The 20,032-nt window shown below is 42.3% G+C and overlaps 1 protein-coding gene across 3 annotated transcripts in view; it reads right to left on the bottom strand.

Annotated features, from left to right (window-relative positions):
* Bmx (BMX non-receptor tyrosine kinase) overlaps nt 1-20,032 on the bottom strand; it is a 59,672-nt gene that overhangs the window by 2,269 nt on the left and 37,371 nt on the right. For all 3 annotated transcript variants that reach the window (XM_015992054.3, XM_076562869.1, XM_076562868.1), the window contains 7 exons: nt 18,522-18,649; nt 16,241-16,315; nt 15,374-15,545; nt 12,757-12,973; nt 11,570-11,634; nt 9,502-9,620; nt 4,519-4,676 (listed from right to left, as the gene is read on the bottom strand). In XM_015992054.3, coding sequence (XP_015847540.1) covers nt 4,519-4,676; nt 9,502-9,620; nt 11,570-11,634; nt 12,757-12,973; nt 15,374-15,545; nt 16,241-16,315; nt 18,522-18,649 — 934 coding nt within the window. The remainder of the gene's footprint in view (nt 1-4,518; nt 4,677-9,501; nt 9,621-11,569; nt 11,635-12,756; nt 12,974-15,373; nt 15,546-16,240; nt 16,316-18,521; nt 18,650-20,032) is intronic.

Below are 20,032 nucleotides of genomic sequence, written 5' to 3' on the forward strand. Positions count from 1 at the left end.
CAGTTGGTAAAATGCTTGCTTAGAAGGCAGGACACCCTGGCTTCAGTTCTCAGCATCACATTAACTAGGTGTGGTGGCACACATCTGTAATCCGAGGATTTGGGAGGAAGAGGCAAGGGGATCAAATGTTTGAAGTCTTCCTCAGCTACACACATGAGACCCTGACTCAAAAATTCAAATGACAAACAAGACCATAGGGCTGAGAGATGAATCAGTGGGTAAAAGCACTTGCCCTACAAGTTCCAATCTTCAAAACCCACATGAAAGCCAGGTAGGTATGTGACATGAGTCTCTGTGATCCCAGCCTTCCAATGGCAAAATGGGAGGTGGAGACAGGAGAATGCCTGGAAACTCAAAGGTACTAGCTTGGTATACACAACAGCGAACAAGAGATTCTGTATCAAGCAAGATAGACACTAATAAGGGCTGCTACCAGACACAAACTCACCATGGCACCAGTATACCTACATTCACAAATACAAACACACTGCACGCATGCATGCACGCACGCACGCGTGCGCGCACATACACACACAAATGAACAATATATAAAACATGTATGCTTCAGTCCTAATGTGAGTGACATTCTATTTCATTTGAGAGAGGGTCTCACTGAGTAGCCTTATCTGGCCTGGAACTTGCTATGTAGACTACGCTGATCTCAAACTCATAGAGTTGCTCTGCCTCTGCCTCTTAATTGCTAGGATTCAAGGCATGTGTACCACACTCACTGAGAGTGACTTTTGGGATGTAGAAACACCGTAGACCTTTCTACTGAGATTTGGAATAAGGCAAGGGTGCTTTCTACACTCACTATTCTTTTTCTTAATTCAAAAAATTTTTATTCATTTTACATACCAGCCACAGATCCCCCTCTCATCCTTCCTCCCATTTCCCCTTAGCCTCCCCCCAACCCAAAAAGGTAAGGCCTCCCATGGGGAGTCAGCAAAGCCTGGTACATTCAGTTGAAGCTGGACCAAGCCCCTCCCCCCTGCATCGAGGGTGCATGAGCTGGCTTTCTGGAGCCCATTACCTATACTCACTATTCTTAAGATTATATTGAAATTACCAATCAATGCACCCAGAAAACAAAAACTAACCCCAAGAATTAGATAGGGAAAACTATCTTTATTTGCATAGGACATAATTATATGCTGGAAAATTCAAGAGGACTAACAATAGACTTCCCTGAACAATAAAGGATTTTGCTAAGTGGGCAGGGTAAAAAAAAAATGACAAATGAAATCAAATAGCCAATAGTAACCAGTCAGAAAATATGATGGAAGGGAAAACATCATTTATAACAGCATCAATACCAAAATAAAAAAAAGATACACATGTAGATTGGAACATATATTAAGAAAAAAGTCTCCTTTGTGCTACAGTAGGACATGTTAGTGTCATGGAGACGTAGAATGTCTCCAGTTAAAAAGGAAATGCAATCTTAGAGATGTGAATAGGCTTCTTTTAAGCTAGATGAATTTATTTCACACATTTTGAATTTGCCAAATGGCAACAAAGCCATAAAGAACAATAAACCATAAGGGTTCTAGTCTATATAATGTTAAAATATCACATAGTACTTTACTATGTGATAGTAAATTATATTTTGTTATTGTACAACGGCATATAATTAAAATAGTGTGGTGCTGGCATAGAAAGACCAGACCACAGAAGAGGAAGTCCCTAAATAAATCAATATTATTCTGCATGGAAATGTAGAATAATATTCTGCTCACTCACTGCCATTAAGGTGGCTCCTTATCTCTTTTTTGGGGGGCGGGGTTTCGAGACAGGGTTTCTCTGTGTGGCTTTGGAGCCTGTCCTGGATCTCTCTCTGTAGCCCAGGCTGGCCTTGAACTCACAGATATCTGCCTGCCTGTGCCTCCCAAGTGCTGGGATCAAAGGCATGTGCGCCGCCGCCACCACCACCTGGCTAGGTAGCTCCTAATCTCTTGATGGTCTTTTGGTAAACAATGTTTCCAACAACTGGATAAACGTTATAACAACTGTATGTTTGGACTATAGTTCATAATGTACATAAGAAACACAACAAAATGAAAATGAATATTTTTAAGCTTCATTTTTTGTACTGCTCAAAAATTTTCAATGGCTTCACAATACATACAAAAATCTAATCTCTCCTCCTCTTCCTCCTTCTCCTCCTCCTTTTCCTCTTCTTTGGGGTACAGAACCTCGACCAGACTTAATCTTCCAAATTTATTTTCAGTTGTTCCAACAACAGCTCTAGCTGAGAACAGCATGTCTGCTGCTCGCATGCCCGCTGCCCGCATGCCCTCTGCCCGCATGCCCGCTGCCCGCCTGCCCGCTGCCCACATGCCTGCTGCCCGCATCTCTGCTGCCCGCTGCCCACATGCCTGCTGCCCGCATGCCCGTTGCCCACATGCCTGCAGCCCACATGCCCGCTGCCCGCCTGCCCACTGCCCGCATGCCTGCTGCCCACATGCCTGCTGCCCACATGCCTGCTGCCCGCATCTCCGCTACCCGCTGCCCACATGCCTGCTGCCCGCATGCCCGCTGCCCACATGCCTGCTGCCCGCATGCCCGCTGCCCACATGCCTGCTGCCCACATGCCTGCAGCCCACATGCCCGCTGCCCGCCTGCCCGCTGCCCGCATGCCTGCTGCCCACATGCCTGCTGCCCACATGCCTGCTGCCCACATGCCTGCTGCCCGCATCTCCGCTACCCACTGCCCACATGCCTGCTGCCCACATCTCCGCTACCCGCTGCCCACATGCCTGCTGCCCGCATCTCTGCTACCCGCTGCCTACATGCCTGCTGCCCGCATGCCCGCTGCCCACATGCCTGCTGCCTGCCTGCCCACTGCCCACATGCCTGCTGCCCGCCTGCCCGCTGCCCGCATGCCTGCTGCCCGCATCTCCGCTACCCGCTGCCCACATGCCTGCTGCCCGCATGCCCGCTGCCCACATGCCTGCTGCCCACATGCCTGCTGCCCGCATGCCCGCTGCCCACATGCCTGCTGCCCGCATCTTCGATACCCGCTGCCCCCATGCCCGCTGCCCACTGCCCCCATGCCTGCTGCCTGCCTGCCCGCTGCCGGCTTCCACACCTTTGCTCACGGTGTTTTCATTTGGACACGCTTTGGAACCATCTCTCTACTCACAAAGCAAGGGAATTTTGTCAATTCCTGATTTGGTTCAGATCCCAGTGCATTCAGGAAGCTGCTCTCCTTCCTCTGAGCTCCACGCTCCTTTCTATCTTTTTAATTTGGGTGCATAATTATAAATTTCTTGATGTTTTCAGTGTGTGTATGTGTGAGAAGTTTTGGGGTTCAGTGAAGGAAGTGGTGGAACTTCAGACTTCACAGCTCCAATTAGTTGTTTAAACAGCGAAGACATTTGACCTGGAATTTCCTCCATTGTAGGCCTACCTCTGCTTCATGTTATTTGGTGTTTTGGGGACTGGAAGGTGGGGTGGAGGGATGAAGAGGAAGAGGAAGAGGGAGAAGAAGAGGAAAAGGAGAAAGAAGAAGGAGGAGGAGGAAGAGGAGGAGCAGGAAGGAGGAGGAGGAGAAGAGGAGGAAATCTTTCATGTGATCTTTGCATGTGATTAGATGTTTCTGTCATGAATTTTTGAGCTGAGGAGAGATTTTATAGTTTTGTTAAGAATGAGGCCTCAACCCTACACAAAGAGCTATAGATAACTGAGTAAAGCTGGGAGCAGGAGATGTGGCCTTCCCCTGGGAAGTGCACACCAATTGCTTGTCTAGTGCCAAATGGTCAGCTCTTAAAGCATTCATACAAGTAACATTACATGACTAAACAGGTTATATTTAGGACTATATATGTATATACATAAATGCATGTAATAACAATAAATGAAAGAGGCCATGAATTTGAAGGAGAGACGCGGGGGGGGGGGCGTTGGTATATGGGAAGATTTGGAGGGAGGAAAGGCAAGGGAGAAATATAATTATATTATAATCTCAAAAATTAAAAAAAGATAGCTGGGCAGTGGTGGTGCACACCTTTAATCCCAGCACTCTGGGAGGGAAAGGCAGGCAGATTTCTGAGTTCGAGGACAGCCTGGTCTACAGAGAGTGAGTTCCAGGTCAGTCCAGGGCTACACAGAGAAACTGTGTCTAGAAAAACCAAACCAAAGCAAACCAACCGATCAAACAAACAAATGTTTCAAACACAAAAAGTGAGGACACGGCACCAGCCAGCCTACCTCTTTAATAACTGCATCCCTGAGGTAAGTCACTGAACCTCCCTGGGGTCCTATTTCCTCACTTGTCAGTTTCAGTGCTGATAATATTATCTACTGCATAGGGTATCTTCTGATGAGTTGATATTTATAAAGTTCTTACAACAATGGCCTAAGTTCTTCAGCCAGTTATCGAGATTTGCCTTGTTTTGTTTTCACATTACAAACAAACATGATCCAGGACCATTTCCAGCTTTTTTGCAGCAGGTCCTTTCCCTCAGCCCCAAAGAACCCCTCCCCCATGCCAGCCCGCTTAGGGGGCATACTTGCCTCATGCCAGCAGCTGTACATGATCTGGTAGATGGTGTCTGATGCCAGCTGGGGCCGGTAGAGTCTGTGGCCCTGGGAGACCTTCACAACCACCTCGGAGTTATCATATAAGTCGTAGGGCTGCTTCCCCAGACTAAACACCTCCCACATCAGGATCCCTGGAGTGCATCAGGGCAGCCCCAGCAGACAGAAGAGAAAGAGAACCAGTGTCAGAAGGCCCAGGGCTTGTGAAAGGAACTTCACATCCCAGGACCAGGAGCCCAGGAGCCAGGGCAAAGGATTTCTGGGAAACAAGGCCTAGTGAAAGGGGGAGGGCATGAAAGGTGGGCTTTGGCCATCATTTCTACGGTTTAGGTGTTCCCATATTTCTCCAGATTCCCCCCACCCCACCCTGTGCTTGTTAGAAAACCAGAGAATGGCCAAAGTAGAGGGAGCCGCTTGGGGCCAAGGTTCGTGGGATGCTTTGGAAGGCACTTGGGGTCTCATGCAGCTTCACACTGATAACAAACTGGGTGGGAAGCCACTACCCAACACTTAGGAGCGAGGAGGTCCTTGCCTTTCCTTCCTTCCTTCCTTCCTCCCTTCCTTCCTTCCTTCCTTCCTTCCTTCCTTCCTTCCTTCCTTCCTTCCTTCCTTCCTTCCTTCCTTCCTCCCCCCCCCCTGTCTGCTTCTGCAGTTGTGTACAACAAGTTTATTGCATAGTTACATTACCTTTTGGTAGAATGTAATGATAAAATAATGGATGCTTATTCCACAGTCTATTGTTGCTGTTGGTCTGTCCTGAGTCAGGTACCATTTGGGAATCTGATAAAAGCCACAGGCTATTACTGCCTTGGGAACATGAACCCATGGCTCATCTGTCCATTTTCAGAATGTGCATAGTCCCCAGCCCATGGAAGACAGACATTGCTGACTTCAGGATAAGACACCAAGTCTTTATGACCATCTTTATGATGATCAAGAGAGTGACATGTGGGCTCATTCAGATGTGGCCTTTGAAAGCTGAGTTCTCCCACTTGCAGGCCAGGTCAATTCCTTAACACTTCCTGGCCTCAGCTCTCCTACCAAACAGCACCTTCTGGAGTTGCTGTAAGGATTAAGTAGGATACAACACAGAGTGCTTTTGAAAGAGCACCAGAGTATTGAAAACGCTACCTGAATGGTGCCATTCTCTCCGAGGACAAAGATGCTAAACCAGTGCTTCTCAACCTTCCTAGTGCTGTGACACTTTGATACAATTCCTCATGTTTCGGTGACCCCCAACCATAAAATTATTTTCTTTGATACTTCATAATTGTCATTTTGCTACTGTTATGAACTATAATGTAAATACCTGATATGCAGGATATCTGATATGAGACCCCTGTGAAAGGGTCATTCGACCCCAAGGGTACTGTGGGATGGTCTTTCTGTACACTGTGAATATATGTTGTTCTCATTGGTTAATAAATAAACTGATTTGGCTTGTGGCAAAGCAGCTTAGAGGCATTCGGGAAATCCAAGAGAGACAGGAAGGAGAAAGTCGGAGTCTGGGGAGAAGCTGAGAGCTGCAACCAGGAGAAGCAAGATGTAAAAGTACTAGTAAGCCACGAAGCCATGTGGCAATGCATAAATTAATAAAGATGGGTTAATTTAAGATATAAGAGCTAGCTAGCAAAAAGCCTGCCATAGGCCATGCAATTGGTAATTAATATTAAGCCTCTGAATGATTTTTTTTTGAGACAGCGTTTCTGTGTAGCTTTGGAGCCTTTCCTGGGACTCACTCTGTAGACCAGGCTGGCCTTGAACTTACAGAGATCCACCTGCCTCTGCCTCCTGAGTGCTGGGATTAAAGGTGTCACTACCACTGCCCAGCCTGAATGATTATTTTATAAATGCTGTGGGACCTTGGGGCTGGGTGAGACCAGAGGAACAAGGGGTCATGACCCACAGGTTGAGAACCACTGCTTTAAACATATATCCAGGTTCAAAACCCTGGATAACCCACATATACAGAAAGAAGACAATTGTTCCCAAACCCCAAACTTTGACTTGTAGGCCACAGATTTTATGTAAAATATAATAAAGCAGTCTTCCATGTTGTGTCTCTTCCTATAAACACATGTTCTAAACCAGTTCTACAAAAGAACATGACTCCCTCACAACTCTCTCTTGGCAAGGCTGCTCACGTATTTCAAGGCTGGTAGTACCTTATAAAGTACTCGGGGAGGGAGGGTCTTCTCTGAGAGGGGCTTTCATAGGTCCCAATTCATTTTGAACATCCATAGAGGAGTAAATTATTTAAGAAAAGATTTACTGTCTGTCAACAGCCAGAAAACAACTGCAACTAGGTTGTTTTATGAGGTGGATAATCAGGTTGAACAATGCTGCCTTTGGTTAAAAAACAAAACAAAAAAACAAACAAAAAAAACCAAGCTACAACTATTGAATGAGGGTACTGCTGTGGTATGGTCTTTCTGTACTCTGTGAATATGTGTTGCCACCATTGGTTAATAAAGAAGCTGCTTTGGCCTATGGCAAGACAGATAATAGCCATGTGGAAAATCCAAGCAAAGATACAGAGAGAAGAAAAGTGGAATCAGGGAAATGCCAGCCCACCACCCAAGGAGCAAAATGTCAACAGACTGGTAATGCCACAGCCATGTGGCAATACAGAGATGGATAGAAACGGGTTAATATAAGATGAAGAGCCAGCTAGCAAGAAGCCTGAGCCATCGAACAAACAGTCTGTAAATGATATAGGCCTCTGTGTTTACTGGGGACCAAGTGGCTGTGGGACACAGGAGAACTTCCGACTACGGGGTACAGATTTCAGGAATACTATTTAGGAGACATATCAGTTGATGCATAGATTTGAAACTAGTTTTGACAACAAGGGCCAAACTTAACACAAAAGCACTATCTGAGTGACTTTGCCTTTTTATGTGCCCATTTGATTATCTTTAATTTTCAAAAGGGAATGTTTATTTTTAATATTTATTTAGGACAGAAAAATAAACTGCTGACTAAAAATTCCTTCTCTCAAGTTGCCTTGAATGTATTAAGTGGTAAATCAAATTGCACTTACGGACTAAGACAAGCATGAAATATTTCTTGGTCATATTTAGTATATTATGCCACTTGGTGATAATTTGACTTAGTTATCCTGTACCTAACAGAGAGTTGTTGAAAACAGTCATGATTCTGTCAACATCTTTTTAAAAACTCCAAACTCTGACAATTGACAGAATCACAACCTAAGAGTTTTTTGACTCTTTCACAATCACCTCTATTGAATTTGGCTTTTCTTCTCTTGGTTTTGTTTGTTTGTCTGTGTTTGCAGTGCTGGGGAATCAAACTCAGGGCCTTGAACACTCTAGGCAAATGCTTTGCCTCTGAGCTATACTGCCAACTCAACAAGTCAATCTTTTGTTGTTGTTCTGAGATAGATCTTATTAAGTTCCTCAGCCTGGCCTAGAACTCATAATCCTCTTGTCTCAGCATCTGAGGTCCAGGATTACAGGTGTGTCTTGTCATGTAGTCTGAGAGAGTAAATTTCAATCTAAACATTTTAAGAAAATAGTGGTTATCAAACTTCTATAAAAATGAAATGCTAAGTATATTAGACTGTGAATCAAATGGTGTGGGTGCCAATTACCCTGTTAAAGCAGAAAATCAGCTACAGACAACATGGAAATGAATGGGCATGCCTGTGGCTAATAAAACTTTATTTACAGAAACAGGGTGTTGTGTCATATTTTGTGTGTGTTCTGACAAATAAAGTTTGCTTGGAGTCAGAAGGCAGAGCTACCCACTAGTTAACCATAGAGGTTTGGATGAATGTAGAGAGAAAGACAGGAAGTGGTAAGGCGGGGCTGAGAGAGGATCTCAGCCCTTTTGGTCAGAGGAATGGAAGAGGTAGGAAGTCACTAGTGGCTGCTCCCCTGCTTCTCTAATCTTTCAGGTTTTTACCTGATATCTGACTCCTGTTTTTTTTTTTTTTTTGATAAGATTAATTAGATTAACACTTCAACAGGGTACCTAGTTTGGTCCAGGACTTTTGTCTCCAAAATCCTGATCTAAAATGATGACTTGAAACAAGGTAAGTGTTTGCTGTAGTTCGGAGGCTTGGCTTCCAGTCTGGTGCCTTTGGGAGGTGTGGAAAGTTTAAGAGGACTTACAGCCATGTGGAGAGTGCCCTGAAGGGGAGAGTGAGACTGCAGCATCTCCTCTCCATCCCTCCTCTTCCTCTTGGTCAAAAGGGGAGCAGCTTTGCTCTTGCCACATCCTCTACTCTGTCCCTGTCCACCTCACCACATACATGGGTCAGATTGCAGACTGCAACCTTCAACACCGTGAGCCAAAATAAATTATTTCTTTTTCTAAGTTGATTTTGCCAGGTATTATTTATAATAATGGAAAGAGAACTTGCACAGAGCCAAAGTCTGTTGTTTACATTAGCGATGCCCAAAGACTCTGCCCATTCTGAAGGGACCCTTTAGAACAGTTACCATAGTTACACTCATGCTCACAAACAGTGGTTTATATTTAAGTCCTCCAACATTTGGGGTTTCGAATAAACCAAGGTTTAAATTCTAATGATTCCTTCACAAAACTCTTTGAGGCTAGAAGTGGTGCACACCTGTAATCCTAGATTTTGAGAGGCTAAGGAGGTAGGATTATGAGTTTGAGACTAGCCTGGGTTACATAGCAAAACCCTGTTTCCAAACAAAACCTGAAAGTTTCATTGGAAAAGTCCCTAAGTCTTTTGATTCTCCGGGCAGATGCTAACATGATGTAAATTATGGAAGTGTATAAGACTTCCTAACACTGAACCCAAGGGAGGAAATTGTCTTCTTCAACCACTCACTTGTCTCACACCGTGTGTGTAATTTTGTAAAGACTCGGGGTTCATTTTCAAATGGATGTTGCTGTTCTTGCGGTTTCCTGTTGTGGAAGCCGGCTTATGAAACGGGGCTGGGTGCTGTGTGGTTACTTCCTTACCGAACGCCCATACGTCTGACTTGCTGCTGTATTTGAAGTAGTGGAACACCTCTGGGGAGGACCACTTGACGGGAAACTTGGTTCCTACTGAACTGACATACTGGTCATCAAGAACGTATCTGTAGGGAAAACATCAACCCAGATATTAAGACAGATGGTGTTACAAACTGGGAAGACCTCTACTGGCCATGGCTGCCTCCATGGCCCACCATTAGCCAGGCTGATGAAGGACATATAGCGTCCATTGTCAGCGGAACACATCAGGTTTCTAGCTAATTCGTGTCTTATTTTCTCTATTTCTCTCTCTTCCTGAGACAAGTTCTCATGAACTCCTGGTCTTCTGCCTCTGCCTCCCAAATGCTAGGATTGTAGATATATGCCACTATATCTGGTCTTTGATTTCTTTTCAGTGTGATATGTTAGCTTTTAGTGATTTGTAGGCATTTAGGAAATGTAACTGTGAACATAGTAGAACTCAGGTGTGAAATGTTTGGTAACTATCAAAACCTACAAAAATGTGAAAATACAATCATTCAGAATTCTACCACAATGAAGCCTAGTAATTTGTATCACTCAAGATACATTTTCCTTGTACTTTTTGATTGTATCTTTTCTCTGTTTGTAAGTTGAACAGAACTGGGTTTCTGTTGTTTTGAGATTTGCTTTTATTTTTTTTCTTCAGTATGAAGTTGAAAGCATGTCCTCCAATGGGTGCATTTTCTCCTCCAGCATCATCTTTGGTAACTGAACAGCATCCACACTTATGGAGTAATAAATTTATTGAATTGTACAAACTGTTCTTAATTAACTGTTATAAATAATGATGAAACTACCTGATGGAAAAAAAAACAAAATAGAAATTCAAAGATGTCCACTAAGCCTATGCTTTATTATGATTATAAAGTGGAAATAACCTCAATGTACTCATGTTGAAGAATATTTAAATTCTATTTTATGTAGAAATACTATGTAAAAATACATAGACTACTATGTAACCACTAAAAATGATATAGTTCTATATTTCACCAAATAAAAATCTGTTCATGGGCTGGGTGGTGGTGGCACATGCCTTTAACCCCAGTATTCAGGAGGCAGAGGCAAATGAATCTCTGAGTTCAAGGCTACCCTGGTCTACAGAGTGAGTTCCAGGACAGCCAGGGCTACAAAGAGAAACCCTATCTTGAAAAAACAGAAAAAAAAATCTGTTCACAGTATGTGGTTATGTGCAAAAGCATGTATGTCTGATGTAATTCTGTTTCAAGGGGAACAAACAGTACACGTATATATTCACGGGAATGATTGGCTATACTTAAAAATAAGGCCTGAGTTGGAGAGATGGCTCAGCAGTTAAGAGTATGTACTTCCAGAAGACTTGAGTTTGATTCCCAACATCCATATCAGGTGGTTCACACTCCTATGTAACTCTGTGGGCACCTGCATTCATGTTCACATACTTACATAGGCATACATATACATAATTAAGAATATATTTTACAACAATTACTTACTAGTTATGTGGAATTAATACTAGGGAGTATTACTTATCTGCCAACAGAGTTACTATAAAATAAAACCAAAATGGCTCACCTAGAGAACTTAGTATAGTCAAAATTTGTGTGTGTGTGCTGGAGTTACAAGCAGTTGTGAGCCATCTGACATGGATGCTGGGAATCAAACTCTAGTCCTCTGAAAAAGCAAAAAGCCATCTGGAGCTATCTCTCCAGACTTTCCAACATGTTTTTTGAAATAGTCTCCACTGAATCTGTAGCTTGCTGATTGGTTAGAGTGGCTGGCCCTTCTGTCCCTGCCCGGCAGTTGCTGGGGTTATGTGCACACTACCGGGCCTGCATTTGATGTGGGTGCTGGGAATCCAAGACCAACCTCACGCTTGTGCAGCAAGCACTCTACCAATTGAGTTGGCCACCCCACTTGAAATCAGATTCTTGACTACAACTGATGGGAATGCTATACCCCACAATGGGGCTATACCCCACAATGTGTTAGAGGTCATTGGTGCTAGAGTTGGAAACATCAGAAAGAAAAACTGTTGGGGACATTACTGGCTTACCTTGTCATTCCGAAGTCTGAGACTTTCACAGAGAGGTCACTGTCCACCAAACAGTTCCGAGCAGCCTTGGGAGGGAAAGCAAATCTTCAAGTAGAAAAGGCAACCAAGGATCTCCCGATATCAGACTCAGATATTTTCTTCTCCTCGGCTTCATTTTCAGCAAAATGCAACACAGCCTATCACGACCCCAATTACTCTCAAGTGTTTTTTAATTTCTTGTAAATATCAAAATGAAACTGTTCTTGTATAAGCCTGTTTACCCAAGCATCTGTGTGGGAGACCATTTTCAGGTTTCCTAGTGGCTTTACCCAGTGGGTCTGCATAGATGATTGGGCCATAGACCTGAGTGCAGATGTCTAAGATGGTCTGCACTTGGCTGTGATGGGGGGAGGTCTTTTGCTCCATCCCTTGGCATTCTTATAAATACCCTAGGGCAGAAATTCTGGGCCCGTTGGAATGGGTTCCATGCCATGTCGAGGCTATCCTGTATTTTCTATCTTTATCTCCTCCCCCTGTTCCTTCTAACTAATATTTCCTGCTGTTCCTACTCAAGAGCACTCTGAAGAAATATGGGGGTAGTGGGTAGCCCCTTTACATATCCGAACTTATTGAAAACGTACTTGAACACAGAATCTCAGCTTAACAAGGAGAGAGCCAAAATGCCTTCCCCTAGATCCTGTGCATTCAAAGATGCTCAGAAGTTGTACACACTACGCCCAGGACTTATGGGATGCATTGGCCTGGGGTGTAGAGTACACTTGCTATTCAGCACAAGCAAATCCCTGAAGCTAACGGCCAGTGAATATCAAACAGTACTGGGAACTCCCACCCCAATCCCAACACACACTTTACTTTCCATCTGTGTGTGTGTGTGTGTGTGTGTGTGTGTGCGCGCGCGCGCGCGCGTCCATGTATGTTTATTGTATCGAGTCACTGCTTTAGCAGTAAGCTCTTCAGTTTAATGGTCTTGAGAAACACTAAACTGACCCAAGTCTTTCCATCTGTTCTTCACACCACAGCACAGGTAGCTATGGAGATCCTCATGACTCATTTTACTCTGACCTTTCTGCGTGCAAAGTGAAAGTGAAGGCACCCCCTTTGTCAGACCTCTCAGCACCCTATCCCTGGAGGAGGGAACCGTGGGCTCTGTCCTCTCATTTCATCGACCTTCCAACGGCTTGCCTTACCAAATCCCGATGTATGAACTGGTGACTCTCCAAGAAGGCCATGCCTTCACAGACATCGTAGCACATTTCTAAGAGCTGCGAGGTTTCTAGTCCTTTCCCATGACTCTTCAGGTAATTAAGCAAGCAGCCATTGGTTATATACTCAGTTACTATGTAGATGGGGTATTTCTTTGAACATACTCCGTAGAATTTAACCAGCTTGGGATGGTTGAGTTTCCTGCAAAAGAATCGATTTGAAAAGTTCATTTTCCAGATGGCCTGAGCAAGGATGAACAGATTCTCACTCCTTCTACCTGAACAGAGAAAGAGACCTGGGAGCTTAGGATCTTGTTTGGGGACTAGCATAATCTTTGGAGGCACAAAAGGAACGGAAGCCGGCCGGCGGCGGCGCACGCCTTTAATCCCAGCACTCGGGAGGCAGAGCCAGGCGGATCTCTGTGAGTTCGAGGCCAGCCTGGACTACCAAGTGAGTCCCAGGAAAGGCACAAAGCTACACAGAGAAACCCTGTCTCGAAAAACCAAAAAAAAAAAAAAAAAAAAAAAAAAGGAACGGTACTCTTTCTTGCCTCAGATCTGGTACTGGCAGCCACCCAGCATGCTTTCAGTCTGGACCTGCTGCGTTTACCCTTTCTCCCGAGAACCAGGATAGTGTCATGTGTAGAAGAAGTATTATATATAATTTGAAGGGTGTATACAACATAAAAATGGTTGCTGTCTGGGGAAGTGAGACTGCACACAATCTCTCTTTTTTAAATTGTCTTTTGTTCTCTCTTCCTTTTTTTTTGATTTTTAAAAATGCTCCTGTGTGTATGTATGCATGTGCACATGCATATATGTTTATGTGTGAAGGCCAGAGGACAAGCTCGGGTTTCACCTTCAGAAAGGCCACCCGTCTCCTTTGAGATGGGGTCTTTCACTGGCCTGAAGCTTTCCAAGCGGCATCCGCTGACTGGCCAGTGAGCACCAGGGTGCTCCTGTGTCCACCTCACCAGAGCTTGGATCAGTTTTACAGGTAAGTTATAGTACTCTTGAATGACCAAAATGCACTTTAATATTTACCAGGAGACACCAGCTGTACTCTGTACCCAAGAAAGTTTTTTAAGAATTTTATGTTCTATGAAAGGGGGACATCAAGGAGCTTTCTTTAGTTCTATGTAATAGTTTTGTTACCAAGGACAGAACTAGCCACATAATTTGCAGGTTTACAACTTAATTTGATCTACATGTGATAGCTCACACCTGTATTCCCCTGTACTTAGGGGGTGAGCCGGGGCCTTCCTATGATTTTAAGGCTAAGTTGTCTATGCAGTAACTTTCAGACTACCCTGAGCTACAAAATGAAAATGTGTCTCAAAAACGCAAAGCAAATAAAAAAGTACTATTCGGCAATAGTGAAAGCAGAGCACAGAAGCAAATACTGGAGGACCTTGCTAATGCGGGCGACACGTCCATGAAGACAGTGACACGTCCATGAAGACAGTGACACGTCCACAGCCTGGCTCAAAGGCGTGTATTCATGCAGCGTCTCTACTTTTGAACAATGCTTCAGTCATGGTGAAAGTGATCGTTGTAACTTTCCTGTCTCCTTTGATCTTTATAAGGAATCACCAAGGAAACAGGCACTGGAGTATTTGCCTAGAATGATGTCTCAGTAAACTGTTGAAGAGTTCTTTCAATGGATGTGGGTATGTAAGCCAAAGAAGTGCTTTCCGGCCCAAGCGGCTTTTGATTATGGTCTTTATCACAGCAATAGAAGTAGGTTGGGATCTGCAAATTTTAACAATGTTGTGTGGTGGAGAAAAGAGGTCAGCCTTGGCTGTCACTCCTCAGGAACCGTTTGACACAAGACCTTAGGTTCCTCAATTAGACAAGGCTGGCTGGACAGTGAACTCCAGAGATCCACCTGCCTCCTCCTCCCCAGTGCTGGGATTACAAGCTTGCATCACTGTGCACAGCTGTTTCACATGGGCTCAAAGGATTGAACTCATGTTGCAAGGCCAGCACTTTACTGACTGAACCATCTGATCAAGACCTTGATATGACACTTTTTTATCCTCCCTGATTAGTTTTCTGAAAGAGTGACCAGCCATGCTGTTTACTTGGGTTAAAAGCATTTCTAAGGATGAAGGACTTGCCCACTTTAGGACTGCTGAAGACCATACTTGAGTCTGTTTCTTCAAGGGGGAGCCATCCTACTCCTAACCAATACCATTGGCTAATACATAGTTGTTGGTGGGAGATGTAAAGGGAATTTAGATATACTGAGTGCTGTATCTACCTGTAACTACTAAGGCCCTTTGTAGCACAGGCAATGTTGTGAGCAAGAGACAGATCAAGGGTAGAGAATTCAAAGGCACAGAGGCCGGAGGCTGCTTTCTCAATAGAGTCAGAAAATATTCTGACTTCACACATGGCTTTTCAAGGTGTTGTGCAGGCCTACTTGTCAAATTAGGAGCACAGCATTGATTTCATTTAACAGCTTGTTAGGCCAAATTATAACTCTTAAATATTTATATTTACAACATGGGTCAGGCTTTGCAGATGTTAAGGACAGGTCTGCTAATGCTGATGTTCTTCTAGGGAGATTTAACGTTGCCATTTCTGAGGAGAGACTTACATCATAGTCTGGGCCTCCTGAAAGAATTCATCTTCTGACATGGCGCCCTCCTTGATCATCTTTACAGCCACATCGTACTGCCCTTTCCACTTGCCCAGCTGGACCACTCCAAACTGGCCACTTCCCAGCTCCTTCAACAAGGTGATTTCTTCTCGCTTCAGCTCCCAAATTCCTAATGAAGCAAGGCAGACACTTTAGGAGTTGTGTCAACAACTCCCAAAGTGACTTCTTCTGCAATGAGCCTTGGTATCCACAAAACTAAGACCAGTAAGACATTATTTGAAGTTAATAACTTAAAAAAATCCTTAGTGAATTGATACTATGACCACATCACAGGAAAATGATGTTCTCAAAGCAGCTGCAGTTCTTGACAAAAATAATCACAATGAAATATTTTGTGCCAACTGGTGGTGTCTTGGAGAGAGCCAATGTCAAAAATGTACTTAATGCTCTTAGGTTGGTAAACCATTGTTAGATTTTTTTTCATATAAAACAAATGAAACTGTGATAAAGGTGGATGTTATTACCCAAAAGACACTGAGCTGAGAACTGGCTCCAAATAGGAGCAGGCATAGAATCCAGGAAAAAGGAAGGATAGGTAAGAGATGCTGGAGGTGAATGGCAATGTCTGGTAAGAATAAACACTTGACAGTTGTTTTGCTAAAGCTGGGGAGATTGCAGAGTCAGGTGTGGGGACAGATGGTTTACAAAATTAACTGAAAGAAATAAACTAAATTTCTCCCTGGTGCAGTCTGCGCAGGGACTTCCTTCTTGTCATCCATCATGTGTCAGCTCGGTCTCAATCACATGCGTTTGAACCCCAAATGATGGGAAATGGAGTTTAAGAGCCCAAGGGTGTGTCCATACCACTTCCCAGAGCCACAGACACCGGGACCTTGTTGGCCTTGGTTGACACTGGGTGGCGGAGCCGTGTGATCATGCCTGCAATGGAATCATAATGTCATATTAGCATCGTACCATGTTACATAGAATCACTTCACACTCTCTCAATAAACTGAAAATGCAGGGCTTGGAGTGTTGTGATGCAGAATGAGAATCAATGCTGAGTGTTTTCATCGAGTCCTTGCAAATTCACTTAATGCAAAACAAAATCTAAAAGAGTCAGTTCCTTTGTGTGAAATTCCATAGGGATTAATTGCTAGATGGAATATTTTACATAAAATTTTTTTTATCATTCATATTTAACTGTCTTTTCCAGTTCTACATTTACATATGCATATAAATAGCACAGAAATCTGGCAAAACTCAAATAGTAAACATATATTTACATATAAAACAAGCAATCTTAAAATTAAATCTATTTCTAAATTATGTTAAATGCTCAAGCCATTTTCATCAACATATGGCTGTGGTAAAGTTGGGTTAAAACCATCATGCTTATAGTGTCTTGAAGGAAATCACTCTAAAGAGTAAACGATTATTGCTTTAAGCATAGGATGTTTCCTGATCGGAGCTACCACATGTATTTTTCCTTCCTTACTGTTTAGGTATTTGTTTTCTTTTTAGGAGTGTTCACCAAATGTTTTCAATACCATCCCTTTAATCAGTAGAAATAAATGCCAGCATATATAGCATAAGTTTTTATTTTGCAAAAGCATATAGAAATATATGCATATTTGTACATATATAAAAAAACATACATATGACTTCTAGGTAAGAGAAATTATGATTATTTTAAATGTATTTTGCATCTTATGATTTTTATTAGAAATGTAATGTCTTTGTGATAAAATATTTTAATTAAAAATAAATAAATTAGAAATAAACACCTTTTAAAATATGTATATGTTCAACTAGCTGCTGTAATAACAATTTCTAATTTTTAAATGTTCATAGTCTTTGTCTTAGAAACTAGCAATAGAATCATTCAAGTAAATGTACAGAGCTATGTGTGCAGTGCTATGCAATAAAATATCCATTAAAATGTAAAAATATCACACATAATCCACTGCTAATCACCAGAGTGCTACTGCAAAATGTAATAGAATTCTATGTAGCTGTTAAAGACATCAAGGTAAGACATGAATATTTGCATGGAAAGTCCTCTAAGGCAGGGTTAGTAAGGAAAATGAATTGAATAGTATGTGAATAATGATCTCATCTCTGTAAAGTATAATGATTTTGAATATGTAATTTTTTTTTTTTTTTTTTTTTTTTTTGGTTTTTTTGAGACAGGGTTTCTCTGTGTAGCTTTGCGCCTTTCCTGGGACTCACTTGGTAGCCCAGGCTGGCCTCGAACTCACAGAGATCCGCCTGCCTCTGCCTCCCGAGTGCTGGGATTAAAGGCGTGCGCCACCACCGCCCGGCTTTGAATATGTAATTTTTATATAACGAATACTAGTATCCATATACAAACGTCATTGACACCATCCTGTACTGAGAGGTTACCCATCCAATGACACACATTTCTCTAATATTTAAATTTTATAATCAGCTTGCTTTTATGGGCAAGGAAAAAAATCTAGAAATAAAGTTTTATTAAAACAATTTTCCAGGTGGTGGTGGTGCATGCCTTTAATCTACAGGCAAAAGCAGGGGGATCTCTGAATTTGAGGCCAGCCTGGGCTACAGAGTGAGTTCCAGGACAGCCTGTGCATATGAGAACCCTGTCTGGAAAAACAAAAAACAAAAACAGTTTTCTTTTTGGGGTTAGAGAGATGGTCCAGTGGTTAAGAGCATTATACTGCTCTTCCAGGGGACCTGAGTTTGGTTCCCAGTACCCACATCAGGTGGTTCACAACCATCTCTAACTGCAGCTCTAGGGGATCTGATGCCCTCTTCTGGCCTCTGTGGGCACTGCACTCATATGCACAACACACACATAATTAAAAACAGGTAAAATCTTTAAAAAAAGAATTTTTCTTTTAAGTCGCTCAACTTATCCAACTTTATTCCTTTTAGTTTTATAGAGTGTACTATATTATACTTGAGGAGGTGTGAGCTACAAATTATAACAGAGATTGATAGCATTTTCCCCTCATTTCTTGGTATCCTATTAATCAAGAATATTAATTAATATTTAATTTTATTAACTAATTATTAATTAATAATTAAGAGGATTAGTGGTATCCAAGCAAATTGACATTTACCTGTGAGGGCCCACAAAAGAAAACCTGAAATAAGTTACCTGCTGAATTGTGTTGGTGATAGTGAATGAGCTTCGGAATGGAATCAAAGCAGTAGTTTTCGGCCAGGTATAATTTATTCTCAGCATTAGTATGCACATGGTAATGTTTGACAGTTCCTTTTTTATCACTAGTAAGGGAGAAAGACAATGTTAGAATGCTCTAAACAATAAAATTTTGATGAAATAATGAGTGAATAATTATTTTGAATCTATTTACAAATTTTGGAGTTGGAAGACAGGGATAATTACTCAGATGACAACCAGTTTCTCTGAAAGCATCTACGACAACCAGTAATTATGGAAGAGGGATCCTCTCTGAATTCAGTGTGTTCTTTGTGCATAGACAAAATTCATGCTCAATATAATTTCAACTTTAGGTGCTGGTAACATGGCTCAGACAATAAAGGTACCCACAGCCAACCATGATAACCTGAGTTCAATTCTACATGGTAGAACAAGAGAATTGACTTTTATAAATTTTTCTCTAATTTCCACACATGAATATCTACCAGCATAGCTTAATAATAATAATGATAATGATAATAATAATAATAATAATAGCAATATTTTTTGGAAAAAATAATTTTATGTACTGTTTGTTTCTCCCTTAGTAACTATAAAAATAGATTCTACAGAATCTGTCTTTGATACCTAAGAGCCTTGAAGTTCTTTTGAATTATGTGAGAACATATTCTCTTTTACGATAATAATGGGGAGAAAGCCGTGTGGGCAAAGGTGATTAGGTTGTGTGTATTATCACCCTAGAGCTCCTTTGGGAGTGGGGCATGCAGGAAGAAAAGCACAGGAGTATATGTAAATTCCTCAGTCTAGACCTCTTCTTTCCCAGCAGCAACAATACTATTGTTAGCACCGGTCTACCAGGTGTTTGCTATGTGCTGGGCTATGCTATGATCCAACAACTACATTACGAATGCTTTCCACATAAAACGTTTTCTTCTTTTCCCCCAGTTCTAGAATACTGGGATGTGTTCATGCACACCAATTCGGGCTAATCAGGAATAATATGCCTATCTTAGATTTTAGAGTCCAGTTCTAACACTCACTTGCTACCTCCTCTGTTTTTTATAAAGATTGGATGAGATTGTGGTGTGTGTGTGCGTGTGCATGTGCGTGTGTGTGTGTGTGTGTGTGTGTGTGTACATGAATTATACTTGCCACACAAGAACAAGTTTATCAGTTAATGAATTGTTCTTATTGTAATACTAACCAAGTTAAAAAAATGCAATTTAAAAACAAAGAAGAGGGGTTGGGGATTTAGCTCAGTGGTAGAGTGCTTGCCTAGACAAAAACAAAGAAGAAACCGGTATTTCCCTTTGTTGCAAATGGCTGATCTGTTTTTGGTGTCAGTATAAGCTGATGACATTTCATAAAAGAGTTTTGCTTTCCCAGTCCAAACAGATATATCTACAAAAAAAAAAATACTGCATCTAAGGTAAGGCTCAGGGAAAACTGGAAGAGGGGATCTAAAGTTTGCAAGAGCCAGATGATCA

This window comes from Peromyscus maniculatus, chromosome X (assembly GCF_049852395.1).
Source record: "Peromyscus maniculatus bairdii isolate BWxNUB_F1_BW_parent chromosome X, HU_Pman_BW_mat_3.1, whole genome shotgun sequence".
Classification (NCBI taxonomy): domain Eukaryota; kingdom Metazoa; phylum Chordata; class Mammalia; order Rodentia; family Cricetidae; genus Peromyscus; species Peromyscus maniculatus.